Source organism: Pseudopipra pipra, chromosome 11, assembly GCF_036250125.1.
Source record: "Pseudopipra pipra isolate bDixPip1 chromosome 11, bDixPip1.hap1, whole genome shotgun sequence".
NCBI lineage: Eukaryota > Metazoa > Chordata > Aves > Passeriformes > Pipridae > Pseudopipra > Pseudopipra pipra.
The window spans coordinates 4,998,188-5,013,638 of record NC_087559.1 but is presented as its reverse complement, the minus strand read 5'-3'; the positions used below and the strand labels follow the sequence as shown (position 1 = coordinate 5,013,638).

The window sequence follows — 15,451 nt, the reverse complement described above, 5'->3', positions numbered from 1 at the left end:
GGTCGAGTCTTGTTTTCTTCAGGACTGCATCTGTGAATAAACTTGCTATCTAACTATGATAGATAATTTCTAAACCAAGATATGATGGAAAGTTGTTGTGGAGTCAGACCTGGGCACTATTTAGTTGCAAAGTATCAAAAAGTGTGGTGATCATACGTCATCTGCCCTCTCAGCGACGGCGTTATCATCTGTATTTACCCTGGTAAAAGAACGTAAATTCTGTATTACAAAATCAAACCCTACAGAGGTTGTTAGTGGAGAGTTATCTCCTCGATTTTTTCTTTTATCACCTCTTGATTGTTTTAGCTATCTGGCTTTTTGTTTTGCAAATTTGTGTAGAGCCTTTCAGAGAGGGAAGTACCCATAGACGTGGTGTCTGAAAAATGGTTCAAAAAGCCTTTAGCAAGGTCAGACTTTAAAGTGAAAGACAAATCTGTCTTCACCTGCCTGCTCCTTTTCTGCTTGAAGGTTTCAGCCTCTTTGAGCAGAGGTGAAAATGGGGGAAGAGTGTGTACACTGTCAGATCGACTCTCCATACCATTAGAGATGCACATCTGGCTCTTGTGAGATGCATGTCCAGTGGTTCCTAGGTAGAGGTTCACCTAGTTGAGCCTTGAATGTGAAGGAGTTGTATCCCAGAAAACAAATTTGTCTTGCACTCACCCTTTCCCTTTGTCTTTTTGGTGATAAAGATCGTGAGAAAACGGTGCTGTTACAGACAGCCCTTATCCACTCCTCTGATGGTGTTAATGGCCTGATCACACCCCTTTTAATTAATGAATGGGAGAAGTGCTTTCAATGCCAGCCCTTGTCTTCCATTTCTTCCAGTGCTCTCGGGATGGTGAGGGTGGTATAGCTGCCTGGGTGCAGGTGTGGGGATCACACTCAGCCCCACGGTAGTGCTGGACATTTATCCGTGCTTGCTGTGGATCCACACCTTGCTCCGAGCTGTCCCTGTCAGGGCTCTGTGCAGTGCTCTCATGCAGGTGAGACAGGATGTAGTGAGATGTCGACTCCAAACTTCTGAGGTGTTTCAGAGTCGTTTCACGATATACAAAGACCTTGTGTGTGGCTGCCTCAACCCTCCCTTCTTTTCTCCTCGGTAGGTGCTGGATTGTACAGGTCTGCAGTGCCAGGAACCGCTGCCTGTGTTGCTGCTCCGTGGGGATTGGAGTTGCCAGGTCCTTATCTGGAGCCTCCCCTAGAGACACAGCCGGGCCCGGACGCCGCTTGACTTTCACCCGAGGGTGCTCAGCAAAAGCCCTTGGACACAAAATTGGGGGGAAAGATGGAGGCTGTTAGAGTTCAGATGTTCATGCCCTGCTCCCTTGACAGCTTCTGTCTGTGAGTGACGCTTTCCCGGGTGACGGCACCGTGAGCAGATTATTGTGTGATTGATTTGCTGTGGTGGAGGTTGTGTTCTGGGAGTTAAATATACCATGCTTGAGAGCTGGCCACTGTCTCCTGCAGAGCCACGGCAGCTGGGGCTGACCTGCTGAGAGATCATGGTGACTTTGAGGAGGGGAAGACTTGTAAAATACTCTGTGTTTAAAAGAAAAGTAATTAAATATGCATATAAATATCTCTCCTTCTGAAACTTCATGGCATACACAGACATTTGGGCTAATGGGTGTGTTCGTTTTAGGTGTAAAAAGATTTGGTGCATTATAACGATTATTCTGTGGAAATCTTTCAGGATACCATGGGTTTGCAGTTATTTATCTCCCTTTAAAAAGAAATGTAAAGGATTGTAAAATATGACCTTTGCAGATTCTGGATGGAACCTCTTAATTTTACCTGGTTCCTTAATCTGATTGTGATCAAGCTTTCCAGGCTGTACTGCAAGCTGTCCCCCCAGGTAAATGGGCATTCAAGCAGATCAACTTGCGGCATTTTATTAAGTCAACACTCATGCAAAAGCCACCTCCAGAGCTTAATAATTATTTACTGAGTGCTCCTGGGTCATGAGAGAGGTTTTCATTAAGTTCAGAAAGCATTATGTTCAGCAGCTTGTGAAGGTGTGTTTTAAAGACAAGAAGAAAAATGGAAAACTACTAAATGGTGTACAACAACTTAAAGAAATTCTTAGCGAGGATTAAATATTTTTGTTTGTGGGGTTGGGTTTTGTTGGAGGTTTTTTTTTTTTGGAGGTGTGTGTGGTTTTTTGTTTTGTTTTGTTTTTTTTTTTCCAAAGCAAGTATGTCCACTGCATTAATTGGATTTGGGATTCAACCCTTAGCTCCTTGGTAGTAGGTCTGCATGGTTGATTGCAGGGTTTTTCCTTCCTTCCCCACCCAACCAGATGCACACAATGCATTCAGGGAGGTGGATGGATGGATGCCTTTTGGGCTGTGAGGTGTTCTGTGGGTGCAGCCCATGATGTGGGGTGAGCAGTGCTGCAGCAGGAGAGCAGCTCTGAGCTGGTGCAGGTCAGGATGCAAAAGCAGTTGAGGGACAGAAAACATCTACCTTGATGAAGGAGCAGATGCAGCCTGTCTCTTTAAACATGTAACCTTCAAGTGCAGAAACATTTCATATAGAAGCCTGAAACATAGTCCTGGCTTTATTATAAAGGCTGATAAAGGTCTCCACACCGTTTTTGTAACTGCTCTGTCCTTGGCAAGTCAGGACATACAAAGGTGCCAACTCTTGGGCTTGGTTTTTTCTGCGCTGATACTTCGAGCAGTGCCAGGCAGTTGACGCGGTGAGTGGAGTGTCGCTGTAACCCACAATCAATTATTAAATGCTAGGAATGAAGTACAAAGTGCTCCAGGGGGAAACGCTGTAGTAGTTGGAATCCCTTACCTTGGCTGAGGATGGGAGAGAAGGGATTGTGTAGAGCATTTTTGTTCTTTGTGGACTTTCTACATTTTGTATTATAATTTTTTTTGGGGGGTGGTGTAGTGTGTATAATCTGGGTCCTCTTTGCATTTATTTTTTTCTTTTGTTATTCCCTTTTCTGTCACCCCTCTCTGAGGCAAACAGTGGTGCTTGCTGGCAAGTTAGGTGCTGCTGCAAGCGTTGTTGCCTCAGTTACATATTTAGTACAGGGAATAAAAAGTTACTTGACATTTTACTGCTTGGTAGAGAGGTTGAAAACAGAATTTGGACAAATCAACTTAATTTTTGAGGAAACTCTAGTGGTTGTGGAACAGGAGGGGTGTTGGAAGGGGCCTGTGGGGTGGTCTCTTCTGAAAATGCCTTCTGGAGGTCCAGCCAAGTATTTGAGTTGTAGCATTGGCAACCTCTCATCTGCTTGTTAAAGATCAAGATTGTTTTATACTAATGTTGGATACTTAAATGTGGATGCCTTTCTTTTCTCTATAAATAATTATGAATGACATAAGGGTAAGAAATTAACACAAGGGTTTAAATCCCGTGTTATTTCTTCTGAGATCTGGTACAGCTCAGTGGATTTCCTGAGGTGCTAAATCTGCTTTACTTGGCTGATTTCTCTGTGGACTACCCCATTAACAAACAGTTGGCATGAATGGAGGAGAGCAGCAGCCTCCCTCTTGTGTGCCATTTCTCTGTTTAGAGCAGGGTAGTACATCCTGCCCAAAGCAAGTGGGCTTTTTTTTTTTTCTTATTTTTTTTTTGTTTGACTCTTGTTCATCTCTGGTTGAGGAGGCTTGGGTTTTGAGGGGTTTATCTGTGCTTTAATTATTGTAATTTGTCTAAGAAACCTTACATTGGAGGCTTTTCTTTTTTTTCTGAAATAATTTTTAAACAGCAGTTAAAAAGCAAAGATGAGTTAAATATTTTTTTGAGTTCAAAATCACCAGAGAAGTTTCTTAGCAAATATGTAGCTGTTGCAAAATAATACTTGTGAACCAGACAACTCATTTAAATACTGTATGTGAACCAGAGAGCTGGTTTGATTAATTTATAGGAATCAAAAAACAAAACTGCCCAACAAAAGATGAGTTTGTCTTTTTGGCCAAGGAGGCAGATAAAATAATCAGTACACATCTGGGAAGGTAGATTAGGCTGTAAGAGGTATGGTCCCTCTAATCTCTGGAGTCGATGGCAACAAAATCAAACTTGATTTTAATCTGATCAGTTGCCTTTTATTATGCAACAGCCACCTGTGTTATAATTTGTGTGCAGTAACTAACATTTCCCAGGCATCTGTGCAAAGGATATGTAATTTAAACTCATTTAATAAAATGTTATCACTTCAGGATTAATTGGATCGGCACATGACACATAACTAATAACTCCCAGTCTGTATTACACTGTGCTTATTAGACTGCTAATGGATAACTGGTTTAATCATGTGTCAATTAAAGGGATGAGTCGGTTTCATTTATTGCAATTAGATGGTTTCCATAAACTGTTTGCAGGAAGTATCTAAATCACATCGTGTATCAGCTGTGTGTGTGGGCTCTGTTACCAACTCTGCATGATCTGGGGGTGAATCAGTTCATGGATGGGAGTTTTGAATCCACATGTCCAGTTCTGGGTTGTACTGTGGCACGTGGCACAGAGCTTGATCATGGGAAGGGATCTGCCTGCGAGGCAGCATGTAGAGGTCAAGAAGCTTTAAAAAGATGCATTTTCAAACTTGTCCTGATGAAGCCTTTGAAATAACAAGTCTTTAATCGCTTCTTTGATTGGAAAAGTGAGTTTCTGGCAAACCTACTGCTTGCTCTGTGGAGGGTGTATGGTGATGAAACCCAGACTATCTTCTATTCCACCTCGGAGTGTTCTGTGCTTAAGAAGAGGAGCAGACATGGTGGAGAAGGGAAGCTGGGCATTCGAACTCGCCTGCATTGATGGTGTGATTGTTGGGTGCCCATCTCTTTTTTCCAGGTAATAAGGGATAGGATAAGAGGAGATGGCCTCAACTTGTGTGAGGGGAGGCTTAGATTGAATATTAGGAAAAGTTTCTTCACCAAAAGGGTTGTCAAGTACTGAAACAGGCTGTCCTGGGAAGTGGTTGAGTCAGCAAAGACATGTGGATGTGGCTCTTCAGGACAGAGTTTAGTGGTGGACTTGGCAGTGCTGGGTTAACGGTTGGACTTGATGGTCTTGGAGATCTTTTCCAACCTAAACAATTCCATGATACTTTGGCAGTAACTGCAGTCTGGCAGCACGTGCCTGCCAGCACTGCCTGCGTTCAGGGCTTGTGGGCCTCTATACCATGTAAAATACTGAGCAGAATTGCAAAAGAAATAAAACCTGGAAGTGTCTCTGCCCTTTGGGGAAGAATTTGGCAGAGCAGCATTTTCTGGGACTGTTGTCTCTTTCAAAGACATGATACTTGAAGCTTTTGTTGACAATTTTCAATCGGTGCTAGAGCCCTGAATCACTGGCAGGAAGCTGGAGGGGTGGTTGTTGGTCTGAGCAGGTACAATAATCGTGTGAGTGAGATCAGGTTCCTGGCAGGGGCTGTTCGAAATGCAGTGGAAATTATTTCTCCTTCCTTCTCCCTCGCATTCCCCAAAATTTCAGTACATGGGAAGGTTCTTCTGAGATGATTTCCAGCGCACTTGGCTTTGGTTGGCGGAGAAACAGTTCAAAATGAAAGAAGGTGGGAGGAACTGCTGGGTTACCAATTTTGCAGCATTAAATATCTGTAAAAAATGCCAGTAGCACACAAATGAGAACACACACAAATGTTCAGTGTGATACATGATTCACTTTTCTTCAACATGAGGACAATGAATCCTTCCTTGAAAGCAACATTTGAGTGCCTTTTTTTGCTCAGGTATTACAGTGGTCTCCATAGTGGGATGCACAGTGGTGGGCAGGAGGAAAATATTATCACTTCAGTAATACTTGTATATAATTCATAAATAAATAAATATACATATATTGGGAGTGCATGCTCAAACATTCCTGTTAGGAATGTGTAATCAAAAAAATTGGAAGGCCACTGATCTCTAACTATCGTAGTCATGGAAATAAAGTGTCTCCTCTGTTTGGAGATGTAAAAGTGGTTCAGATGTGCAGCCAGAAAACAAGCTGCTGGGTTTAGATGTGAGAATGCTTTGCCCTTAATTGAAAAAGGGAGTGTTTTTTACAAGTATCACAGTCAATGACTTGTCTTGAGCAGCTAATTAGTACGATTATTCCGCAGCTGCATTAGTTTCACCACAAAGGTTTTCTCTTGTTTTTTCAAAAGGATCAGTGTCTCTGTGAATGTTTCAACCTGACAGGTCTTAAATAGCAAGATGGTCCCCTGCCTCCCTGCCCCCAAAATGTGTGCTCTGGAAGAGCAGAGTTTGATCTCTTGGGGCATTAAGTGTGGGTCCTCCTTTTTTTTGTGTTTCTACTCTGAACTGTGTTCAACATCAGTCCTAAACAAAGCTGGAAAACTTCCAGCAGTGCTGGCTCCAGTTGCCCAAGCACAAGCAGCGCTCGGTGCCCACAGCCTCTGAGCAAGACCTGGAAGGGATGTTGGCTCCCAGACACCTGTGTCCTGCCAGCATCCTGCAGGTACCACCAAAGCACTGGAGCCAGAGGTCAGGTTTTCAAGAGCAGCCTCCTCCCAGAGGGGGAGGGTTACTGCTGGCATGACCCTGCATCATGACAGCCTAATGAGCCCTGTCCTTCCATGGGCCGACGGCAGCCAGCAGAATCTGAACCCAAATATGCTGAGTTATGCACATTGTAGCTCTTTCTTATATGGAGTCGTGTATTCTTACCCACTTCCAACATCCTTCCCTTGAAGGATGTGCAGATTGGTGTTTGCATACCCTAATTGTTCTGCCTTACGCTACAGGAATGAATTTTAGTTCTGAGAGCTAAGAAAAGGATGAGTTGCTTCAAAAGGTGTCCATGCAGTCCATGGCAAAGTCCAATGGTCTGTCCCAGGCTCTGCCAATGGCATAGAGGTAGCCCTTAGGTATTAGGGCAGTGCTGTGTGCCAGCCTGTTGCTCTTTATAAAGTATGACTGGAATAAAGCTGTTACTGTTGTTTATTCTGCCTGTTCTTGTATGTCACTCCACTTGGAAGATGCTGGTAGGCCTGGGGTGGGAGTTGAGGGTTTTTGTGGAGGTCTGGTTTCTGGCTCTGAGGTGTGTCACCTCCAGCAAATCCAACCCCAAGGTAGTATTTCGCAAAAATAAGTGAACTTTGTTATGTTGTGTTTTCATGGGAGAGGTAGATTTACTTTATTTATTTATTTTTGAGCTAGACCTGGAGTATTATCTACACCTATCATAAGACTTGCTGCAGGCAGCCCTTTATTACTTTTTTAAGAAAAAGGAATACGAGTGCCTTCCCTTGTCTATCAAAGCATTTGTTTTTTCTTGTGGGCGGTTAGTGCAAAATTTGAAAGAGCAAATAGCTCTTTACAGCTGGATGTTGGCGTTTGGAAGTGGTTGGCTGCAGTCAAGTTAAGGCAGCCTAATGTGGCCGCTAAGTACCTCAAGTAGGTCGACTCCGAGTTCCCCTTCGCGCGGTGCGTCGTATCCTCACCCACACCCCGGTCTAACTCCTCGGGCTCCGACCGCTGGAGCCACTATCCCGCTTGGTGGAAGCTGAGCTGTCTTTCTCTGGTCTTCCCACAGCAATTCCGAGCATCCTGGCGCTTCCAAGCCTCCCTTAAGCTCCTCCAGCATGACCTCACGAATCCTGCTACGACAGCAGCTCATGCGTGAGCAGATGCAGGAGCAGGAGCGTCGGGAGCAGCAGCAGAAGCAGCAAGCAGCCCAGTTCATGCAGCAGCGGGTGCCCGTGAGCCAGACCCCTGCCATCAACGTGAGCGTGCCCACCAGCCTGCCCCCCGCCACCCAGGTGCCCATGGAGGTCCTCAAGGTACGTTCTGCCTTTCCTCTCAGGAGCTTGCGCTCATCCGAACGTTCTTTATTTGCGTGGTTCCAGGGATTTTTGGCAAGGAAATTTTGCAAGTATTCTGCACTCTGGCTTGACTTGCAGCTTGTTTTGGTGTCCTGATAGCAAAGAGTGGAAAAACCTTTTTTAAAAAGTTTGTGTAACTTTTTGTTTTCTTTGAACTGTGAGATGTCCGGAGGGGGGTTTTGTTACAAAACGAATGTTTCCGTCACTTTTCCCTTTGGAAGACACTTCTCAGTCTTTCTAGTGCGTAATTATTTTCAAAAAGAAGTTATTAGTAGATATTCAAATCAATATTTTGGTTTTTAGAAGAAAACAATGAAATATTTTTGTAAGATGGAGTCAAAACTCTTTACAAAAGAGCTCCTCAGAAAGCCTTAATCTGAAATATGGGTGAGTTTCCAGCCTCTTGCAACGAGTCTTTGTAATCCTTTTTTGTTTAAATGACTTGTTTGCTATTAGTAGCTTTGGATTCCTTGTCCTACTGGAAACTGTAGGAGCTTGTTAGTGTCCCTCTGTCAAAGGGGATGTAGCTTGCTAATTACTCAGGGAAAAACGTGAACAGCTATAATAAAAGAGATAATTTCACGCACTGCTTAAGTTCAAGTGGGCTGAAGTGACATGAAGAGTGCGAGTACAACAATGAGAAATGTTTTGGAGAAGTTTGCTCACATATTTCACGAAAATACATTTTTCACTAGTTTTGAAGAGCGTACTCTGCATTACTGCTGAATCTTTTTATTACAGTTTGATGTTTAGTAACCACTTTCAGTCAGGGAGCGTGTTCTCACCACATAAGTTAATTGAGCTTGGTTACAAACCACTCGTAGTTTGCTCGTTGCTGTTATATATCAACAATGCCTTGTCAAAGATTTAGTTTTAAAATAGACTTGCAGGCTCAGGATTTTGAGGCAGTCTGTGTGGTGGGTTTGTGGAGAAAATATAGGGTCGCTTTATTGAGTCTGCATTATGGCATTGTGTTGTCTGCGCCAAAACTAACACTTAGTTGGGACATCAGGGTAATACAAAGAGGTAGCAGTTGAATTTTGAATTCTAGGTATATACACACACACATTTCCATTAAAAATTAAATATGATATACTCTTAAGCATGTGTGCATGTGTATAGAAATATGTAAAAGGAGTCTGAAATTGTCTGTGAAGAGCTGTTTTGTCTAACATTAGTGCATTACTCACAGTGTTTGTGTATAACGATTTGTTAAACTTGTTTCTAGGTTATGGCAGTGTTATAATTCAGATCTAGCAGAAGTGTATGTGCTATGAAATAGTGTCTTGTTTGGAATGCACCTAGTTAAATAAGCATAGTTACACTTTTTACATTCTTTCATCCTAATATATTGTGACATGAATTTTAGGGTACTTTTTAAACCTCTGTCAAAATTTGTAGGGAAGCATTTATTTTCCGATGATATTTTACTGATAAGGAAGGAGTGTAATATCTTAAAGAAGCATTGGCAGTTGTCTTTATTGTTCATTTTGCAAATGCCTCTTTCTGTAAGAGTGGAGGGGAAGCAGTCCTTGATTTCTGAGGGACAGAAGACACTGCAGATGGAAGGTGATGCTCAGTTATTGCAAATGGAGTTATACTGGGAATTGGCTTGTCACAGGTCTGGATGCAGAGCTGTAACCTGCTGGAGCATTGCTTGGGAACTTCACCCAAAGGACTTGAATCCTTGTCCCTTAGGATTCCAAAAGTAGTATCTATTCCCTGTTTCCTTCTGATGGAGAAGGATCTCCTGGAAAGAGGGAGAACACCTCTCTTGCACTTGTCTTTGGCCCAAATAACAGAGTGCATGACCCTATAGAGCAAAAAATTATGAGAATGTATCCTTAACTGGCTTGTAAAATAGAAGTAATTACTGGCAACAACTACCCATTGGCAGCAGAATTGTGATGGTTGTGGAAATATGAGCTACCTGCTGGACTGAAAAAATGTCCGTCTTTTCATCACCTACATTTACATATGTAACAATCAAAATTATCAAAACCAAGTCCTCTTGGTCTCTGTGTGTGAGAGAAGAGAGTCTGCTTTGCACAGTTTTGGTGCTTGTGTTTTTGGTGGGGGAAAGGTTCATCTTTTTATCCTTACTGATAAAATTGTACAAAAAAATTGATACAAAATACCAGTCTTGAAGTCATGATCTACCTGAAAATTTACCACTGATGCTTCAATGAGAGTAGGATTTGACTAAAAGGCCCATATAATTTTGTGTTTGTTTGGGAGGTTTTTTTTTGGGGGGGAGGGAGGATTGTTTTGTTTTTCTTTTTTTTGTTTTGTTTTGTTTTTCCAAATAGGATATTTGGCTCAAAAGCTGAGATTAACAATAACTCAGGATCTTCCTGGTGCCAGTGTGCTGACAGGCAGCTCTGCCTGCAGTGACATCATTTCCCTGCAGCTGCTTTTTACACTTCAGTTGTTTTTTAGCTGTAGACAAATTTTCCATATGAGCTGTACAGAAGTTTTAATTAGATAAATAGGGAACTAAGTTGGTAACTTTGTTATCCAGATGGTCTGGATTTAGTGACCTTAAAGAATGAGATAGACAAAAAGGGGATTTTTACACTTTCAGAAATGTTAATCTGCAAAGCAACTTTGTTTAAACGAGGTCTTTTTGAATATTACTTCACGAACAAGATGAAATGTAGTAGCTGTTTTTGTTGTTTGTTTGTTTTGGAACTTTGTATCAAGAAACCCCACTCTAAGCCCATTGAATTTCTCAGTGTTTTGTGTTTTTAATTGTATTGTGTGACTTGCCCTTTCACCCATATCTCACAGTGTGAGAAGAAGAAGAATACTTGCATATCTGAGGATGGTAATTCGGAATGACTAGTTTAAAAAGAAGCCAAATGTGTTAATGAGCTTGGATTTTATGTTTGTTTTCAAGATGTTCATTTAGAAACAATACAGAAAGAGAAATACGTACAAATCTATGTCACATTGCATAGGAATCTCCAAATTGCATAACTTAGTATGCTCAAGGCCATGTGAATAAATGGGATTTCATTTTCTTGAGTAATGACTTCTTATTGCATCACTTCTCTGCCAAGTAATGTACCTTGGCAAGGTAGGAAATGACCTGTTGGAATTCACATTTTGCATTGCTTCGTGCAGTCTAATTAAGAGGTGGACTGGGAGTAGCACCTTCTCATCCATCTCCTGTTGGTAGTTAAGGACCAAATCTACAGATAGATGTCACCAGGGATTCTTTCCTTCTGCTGCAATTCAGCTTCTTGCACTGCCTTGGAAAAAAGAGTGTATAACCTAAAAGGTTGATCATTTGAGTAGTTCCAAGTCCTATCAGTGTTGGATCTGTTCCTGAGGTACAAAATAAGCTTATGTTTTTATTTAAAAGGATTAACTTCTTTTCAAAGAGTTCGTCTTAAGATGTCTTCATGCTTCTTCCATCCTGTTATCTTTTAGTTTATATTTAGTGTGTATTTAATGGGTATTAAGAAGCTGTTCTTTTTGTTGGTGGTGTTTGAAGTTATTCTCTTGTCTGGTTGGACTTCTCATCTGTTGGAGCAGAAGCAGTGCTGCAGATCTCAGCTTCAGTGTTCCAGAGCTGATCTCTAGGAGCCGGTTGCTGCATTTCTGTAGGCAGGGTTAGCCCAGGACTTGAGGAGGTCGTGCAGTCACTGAGGCCTGATGGTAGGTTAGTCCTGTTGCTCCTCAGTAGTCTATTTGCGAAACAATGCTGTTATTAATCCCATACCCTGTGGAAATAAATTTGTTTAAGGTGGTGAGCTTGTAGAGAATATGCTCTTGGTCTGTAGTGAGGCTGGTCTGTCAATCGACTTCCATTGAGCTGTCTTGGACTATATCTGTTCCTGTCTTTACACTTGATATCACTGAATTAGTGTTCCTGCTGTAGTCCTACCAGCTGCCTGTTGACAGTTATTTAGGGAGCATCTCCAGTTGATGTGATAGAGTTGCTGGTTTCTGCTTTTCATGTCTTTCATGCCTGCCCTGCTTACTCCCTTCCTCCTTTCCTACCAAGCAACTTTCAGGATTCTTGTAAAGTGAGTGGTCTCCCACCTCCCAAGTTCCTGGCAGCAGCAGGACAATTCCCTGCCTTTCTGATAGGCAGTGATACCCTGGCCTTGTCTGTAGGATAGTTTTCAATCTTCTGTGTCAGTCCAGGCAGCTCATTTTAGGATTTCAGACAAAAAAGCTGACTTGTATGATCAGAGCTTTACATAATGTCCCTCTGGCATCTTCACCAAAGCTGCACTATAGCAATTTGGGTTTGGGGCTTATCACCCTTTACACATTTTTAAGAGCTACAAAAGAAAAAGGGTTTTCCTTAATCTAAAATATCTAGAAGATCCAAGGGGGAAAAAACCAAGAAATGATTCTGAAGGCTGAAATTACCAGCCATCAGGACTTACTCCCACAAACAAGACTGAAAGATCCTCTACTTGTTTTTTGGGTTAGTCCTTCAGAAGTTCTGCTGATAGAAGTAGCCAGACCCAAGATTTTGATTAAGGCTTGCCTTTGAAGGTTGCTGTGTTTATTTTTTTTAATAAGGCGACTTGTACCAAAGTTGTTATATTTACAGAATTTGCAGCGATCCAGAAAGTAAACTTACTGCAGAAATTCAGAGTAAGGACTCATCTGTCTGCTCATGGAGAGACATTACAGAAATTGAATTGTAGTTATGCTGTGTGGTTTGTATTGCTTTATCTGATTTCTGGATCAAGTTTGCTGTTCAGATCAAGCATGACACAATCCCCTAAGTACTTTGGACCTACCTGCCCAAAACACAGTGTGGCATTGCAGGAACTGTAATTAGAGTGAGCAGGCTTGTGTCCTCCGTGGGAGAAGAAGCACAAGAGCATCCTCAGGAGGCAGCAAAGGAGGCTCAGGGCCAGCATCGGCCCACAGATTTGCAAATCAGTTCCACTGAAAATGTTACCAGTTCTTGTAGGATTGAAAACATTACTGGTGGGCAGCTGACATCCAGCCCTCTGCATGTCTCACTAAGCAGATGGAAGGTAGAAGATTGAGGGTGAACATTTCTTCCCTCTGCCCTTCCATGGTACTTGGTGACATCTCCCAGCTGGTGCGTGGATGTGACACTTGCTGTTGTGTTTTGAATGTGATGCACCAGGTCACTGGTTGATGGAACCTAAACTGTGGATGTATTGCAGGTCCCTGTCTCTGCTGCTGGATGCCAGTGCTCACAGCATGCAGTTGGTGTACATCCCCTCCCTCCTGAGTGTTCTCAAACCAAATGAATAGCACAATAAGAACTCAGCTGGACTTCTCATATCTTTTCCTCCCTCTTTGTCTGCCATTGCAGTTTTAAGAATGTAGCTTCTATTTGGCACAGGTGGGAGATGCTTGTCTGAGAGTGCCATGTTGGATACTGCTGCACAGCACAGCCTCAAGGGCTGGAGTGAGAACCTGCAGTGGTGCAGATGTCTTTTGAGCACTGCATAAATACTTTGCAGGTGATAAGGTAAAATTAGGTCTCCTGACCAGGAGATGATGTAACAGGTCCATTACAGGATGCTAACATCTCCTTTTTCTTTGTTCCTGGAGAGTAAGAAAACAGTTCCCTTGCTCCAGGGCATCTGGACAAGGTGAGTCCTGCTTTGGTGATCTACATATTAGAATCTCTCCTCCCTGGATGTAGAATCTGTATCTGTGCATATTCCTGCCCTTGCTAACAGGGCAGTTCACCCCCAAATATACATGTGTATATTTTATACATATATATACATATATAAAACCTTATGTATGGAAACATAGGCTGCAAAAACATTTTAAATATTTGTAATTAGGGGATTGTTAATAGTTTATTTGGATACAATGTTTATAATATGCTGGGTACTTAAAAAGTTATCTGCCACTAAGGCTTCCACTTTGGAGTCCCCCTGCTACACTGACTGGGTTGGTGTCTTCATGGGAGCTGTTATCTGCTCTTTTGGTGCTAGAGTTGCAGCTCTTTATTGCTGCCTCTTGTCATTGTGGCCCTTCTTCCTTGTTCTAAGCAAGGTGAAACCTCTTCTTTTCAAAGCCTGGAGCTAGGTACTGTTTACTACTTCCTCTCTTGCTTTATTATTCCAAGAGCTTTTCCTCATCTCATGGCAGTATTGTAGGTTGATCCCTGCTGATACCAGAGTAGGACCATTTTCCTCTTCCTCAGTGCCATCCCATTACTGAAGTTTGTGCTCATCTTTCCCCTTACTACAGCTTTTTCAGAGGGAAAACCAACGCTGTACTGCTTGGAAGAGCGCAGGCAACCAGCCTGGCCTCTTGCCTTCACCATCACGTTGTTACTCATTCAGATTCTAAATGTGCCACCACGATAAGCTCTTTGCATCAGATACCCTGTATTTCTTCATTTTTTAAATGCCAAGCATGTCTTCTGAGTGATGTTAATGACTACAGACATATATCAAAAAAATACCTCCTTCTAGTCCTTTTCCAGTGTGCTTGTGCCTGAGACTGACCTGTGGTGGTAGCACAGCCCTGCTTTGCAGGCGAGGCTCAGCAGTTGGCAATGGTGTTCTTGGTGTAATAATTACCATAAAACTTCATTGCATAGGGGACTTACCTCACAGTTCTGAAGAACAGGAACAATGGGATGTTGAGATGAATGAGCAGCAGATGTGTGTTTGTGGACACACTTATCTGATTAAAAGGTAATTTAATCTAACCTGACAATGGTAGATAGTAGTGTGTGGGTTTGTTAGGTAAGCATGGTGTGTATTTGCAATCAAGAACTTAGGCAAGTGATTTGCCAGGCTGAGACTTGTTGAGCTACAGATACAACATTTAAACTGAGGTTACTTACACTCAATGACTGGTATATGTACCTTAAGCCTTCAGCAAATTCTCCAGGAAGAAAAACTTGCATTTAACCACAGAGCCACTAAACCCTGACTTGTCTCTTAAGCCTTCACATAAGTAAAAGTATCTCTCAGGCCTTAAAACTTTTGCTTGCTCAGTGGATTGAAAGCTATTCAAAAAACGAGCACTGGTGCTTGAGTTCTGTGGTCAGCAACAGAGGTAAAATGTAAAGTCTTGCTTAACACCTAGAGTATTAGACATTAAAAATGCATGGAATTCAAGGGGGCAACATACTTCTGTGTGCAAGTATCTGACTGCTTAACTGCTAATGCAAAACACTGCTTTCACCCTTCGTCACAAATGTCCTTTTCCTGTGGATGCAAACGTGCTGCAAACATTTCTCTTGAGAGAAATTATTGTTGCTGATGAAGATGTCTGATCTTTCCATCTTGTTTCTTTACCTGTGGTCCCTGTGACACAAAATACAAAGTTGGAGGTCCAAGCTCTGACCCCTTTTTAGAAATTTTTAGTCTTCTACCCTAGTTGGTGGTCTGAAGGATTTGCTGTCTTCTCTCTGGCATGGAAACATCCACAAAATTAAGGAGAGCTTGCTAAGTTTGGTCTGTTACAGCTTCAAAGCCCTATTTTTTTGTGTGGTCTAGACATATTATCTGCTGGCTGAGTTACCAGACCTTGGGAAAACGGTGGTTTACCATGTGTCAGTGACTGTTTTGGACTTGCAGAAGATGAATTAATCTTCCTAAAGATTTGTAGGTGACCACAGTTGTGGGTATTAAAAGCGTTGATGAGGCTCCACAGCCCACCAGC

The 15,451-nt window shown here is 42.3% G+C and overlaps 1 protein-coding gene across 7 annotated transcripts in view; it reads left to right on the top strand.

The window, feature by feature from the left end:
• The window catches only part of MITF (melanocyte inducing transcription factor), a 103,396-nt gene that overhangs the window by 49,261 nt on the left and 38,684 nt on the right, over window positions 1-15,451 (top strand). For all 7 annotated transcript variants that reach the window (XM_064667204.1, XM_064667203.1, XM_064667207.1 and 4 more), the window contains one exon: window positions 7,522-7,768. In XM_064667204.1, the coding sequence (XP_064523274.1) occupies window positions 7,522-7,768 (247 nt within the window). The remainder of the gene's footprint in view (window positions 1-7,521; window positions 7,769-15,451) is intronic.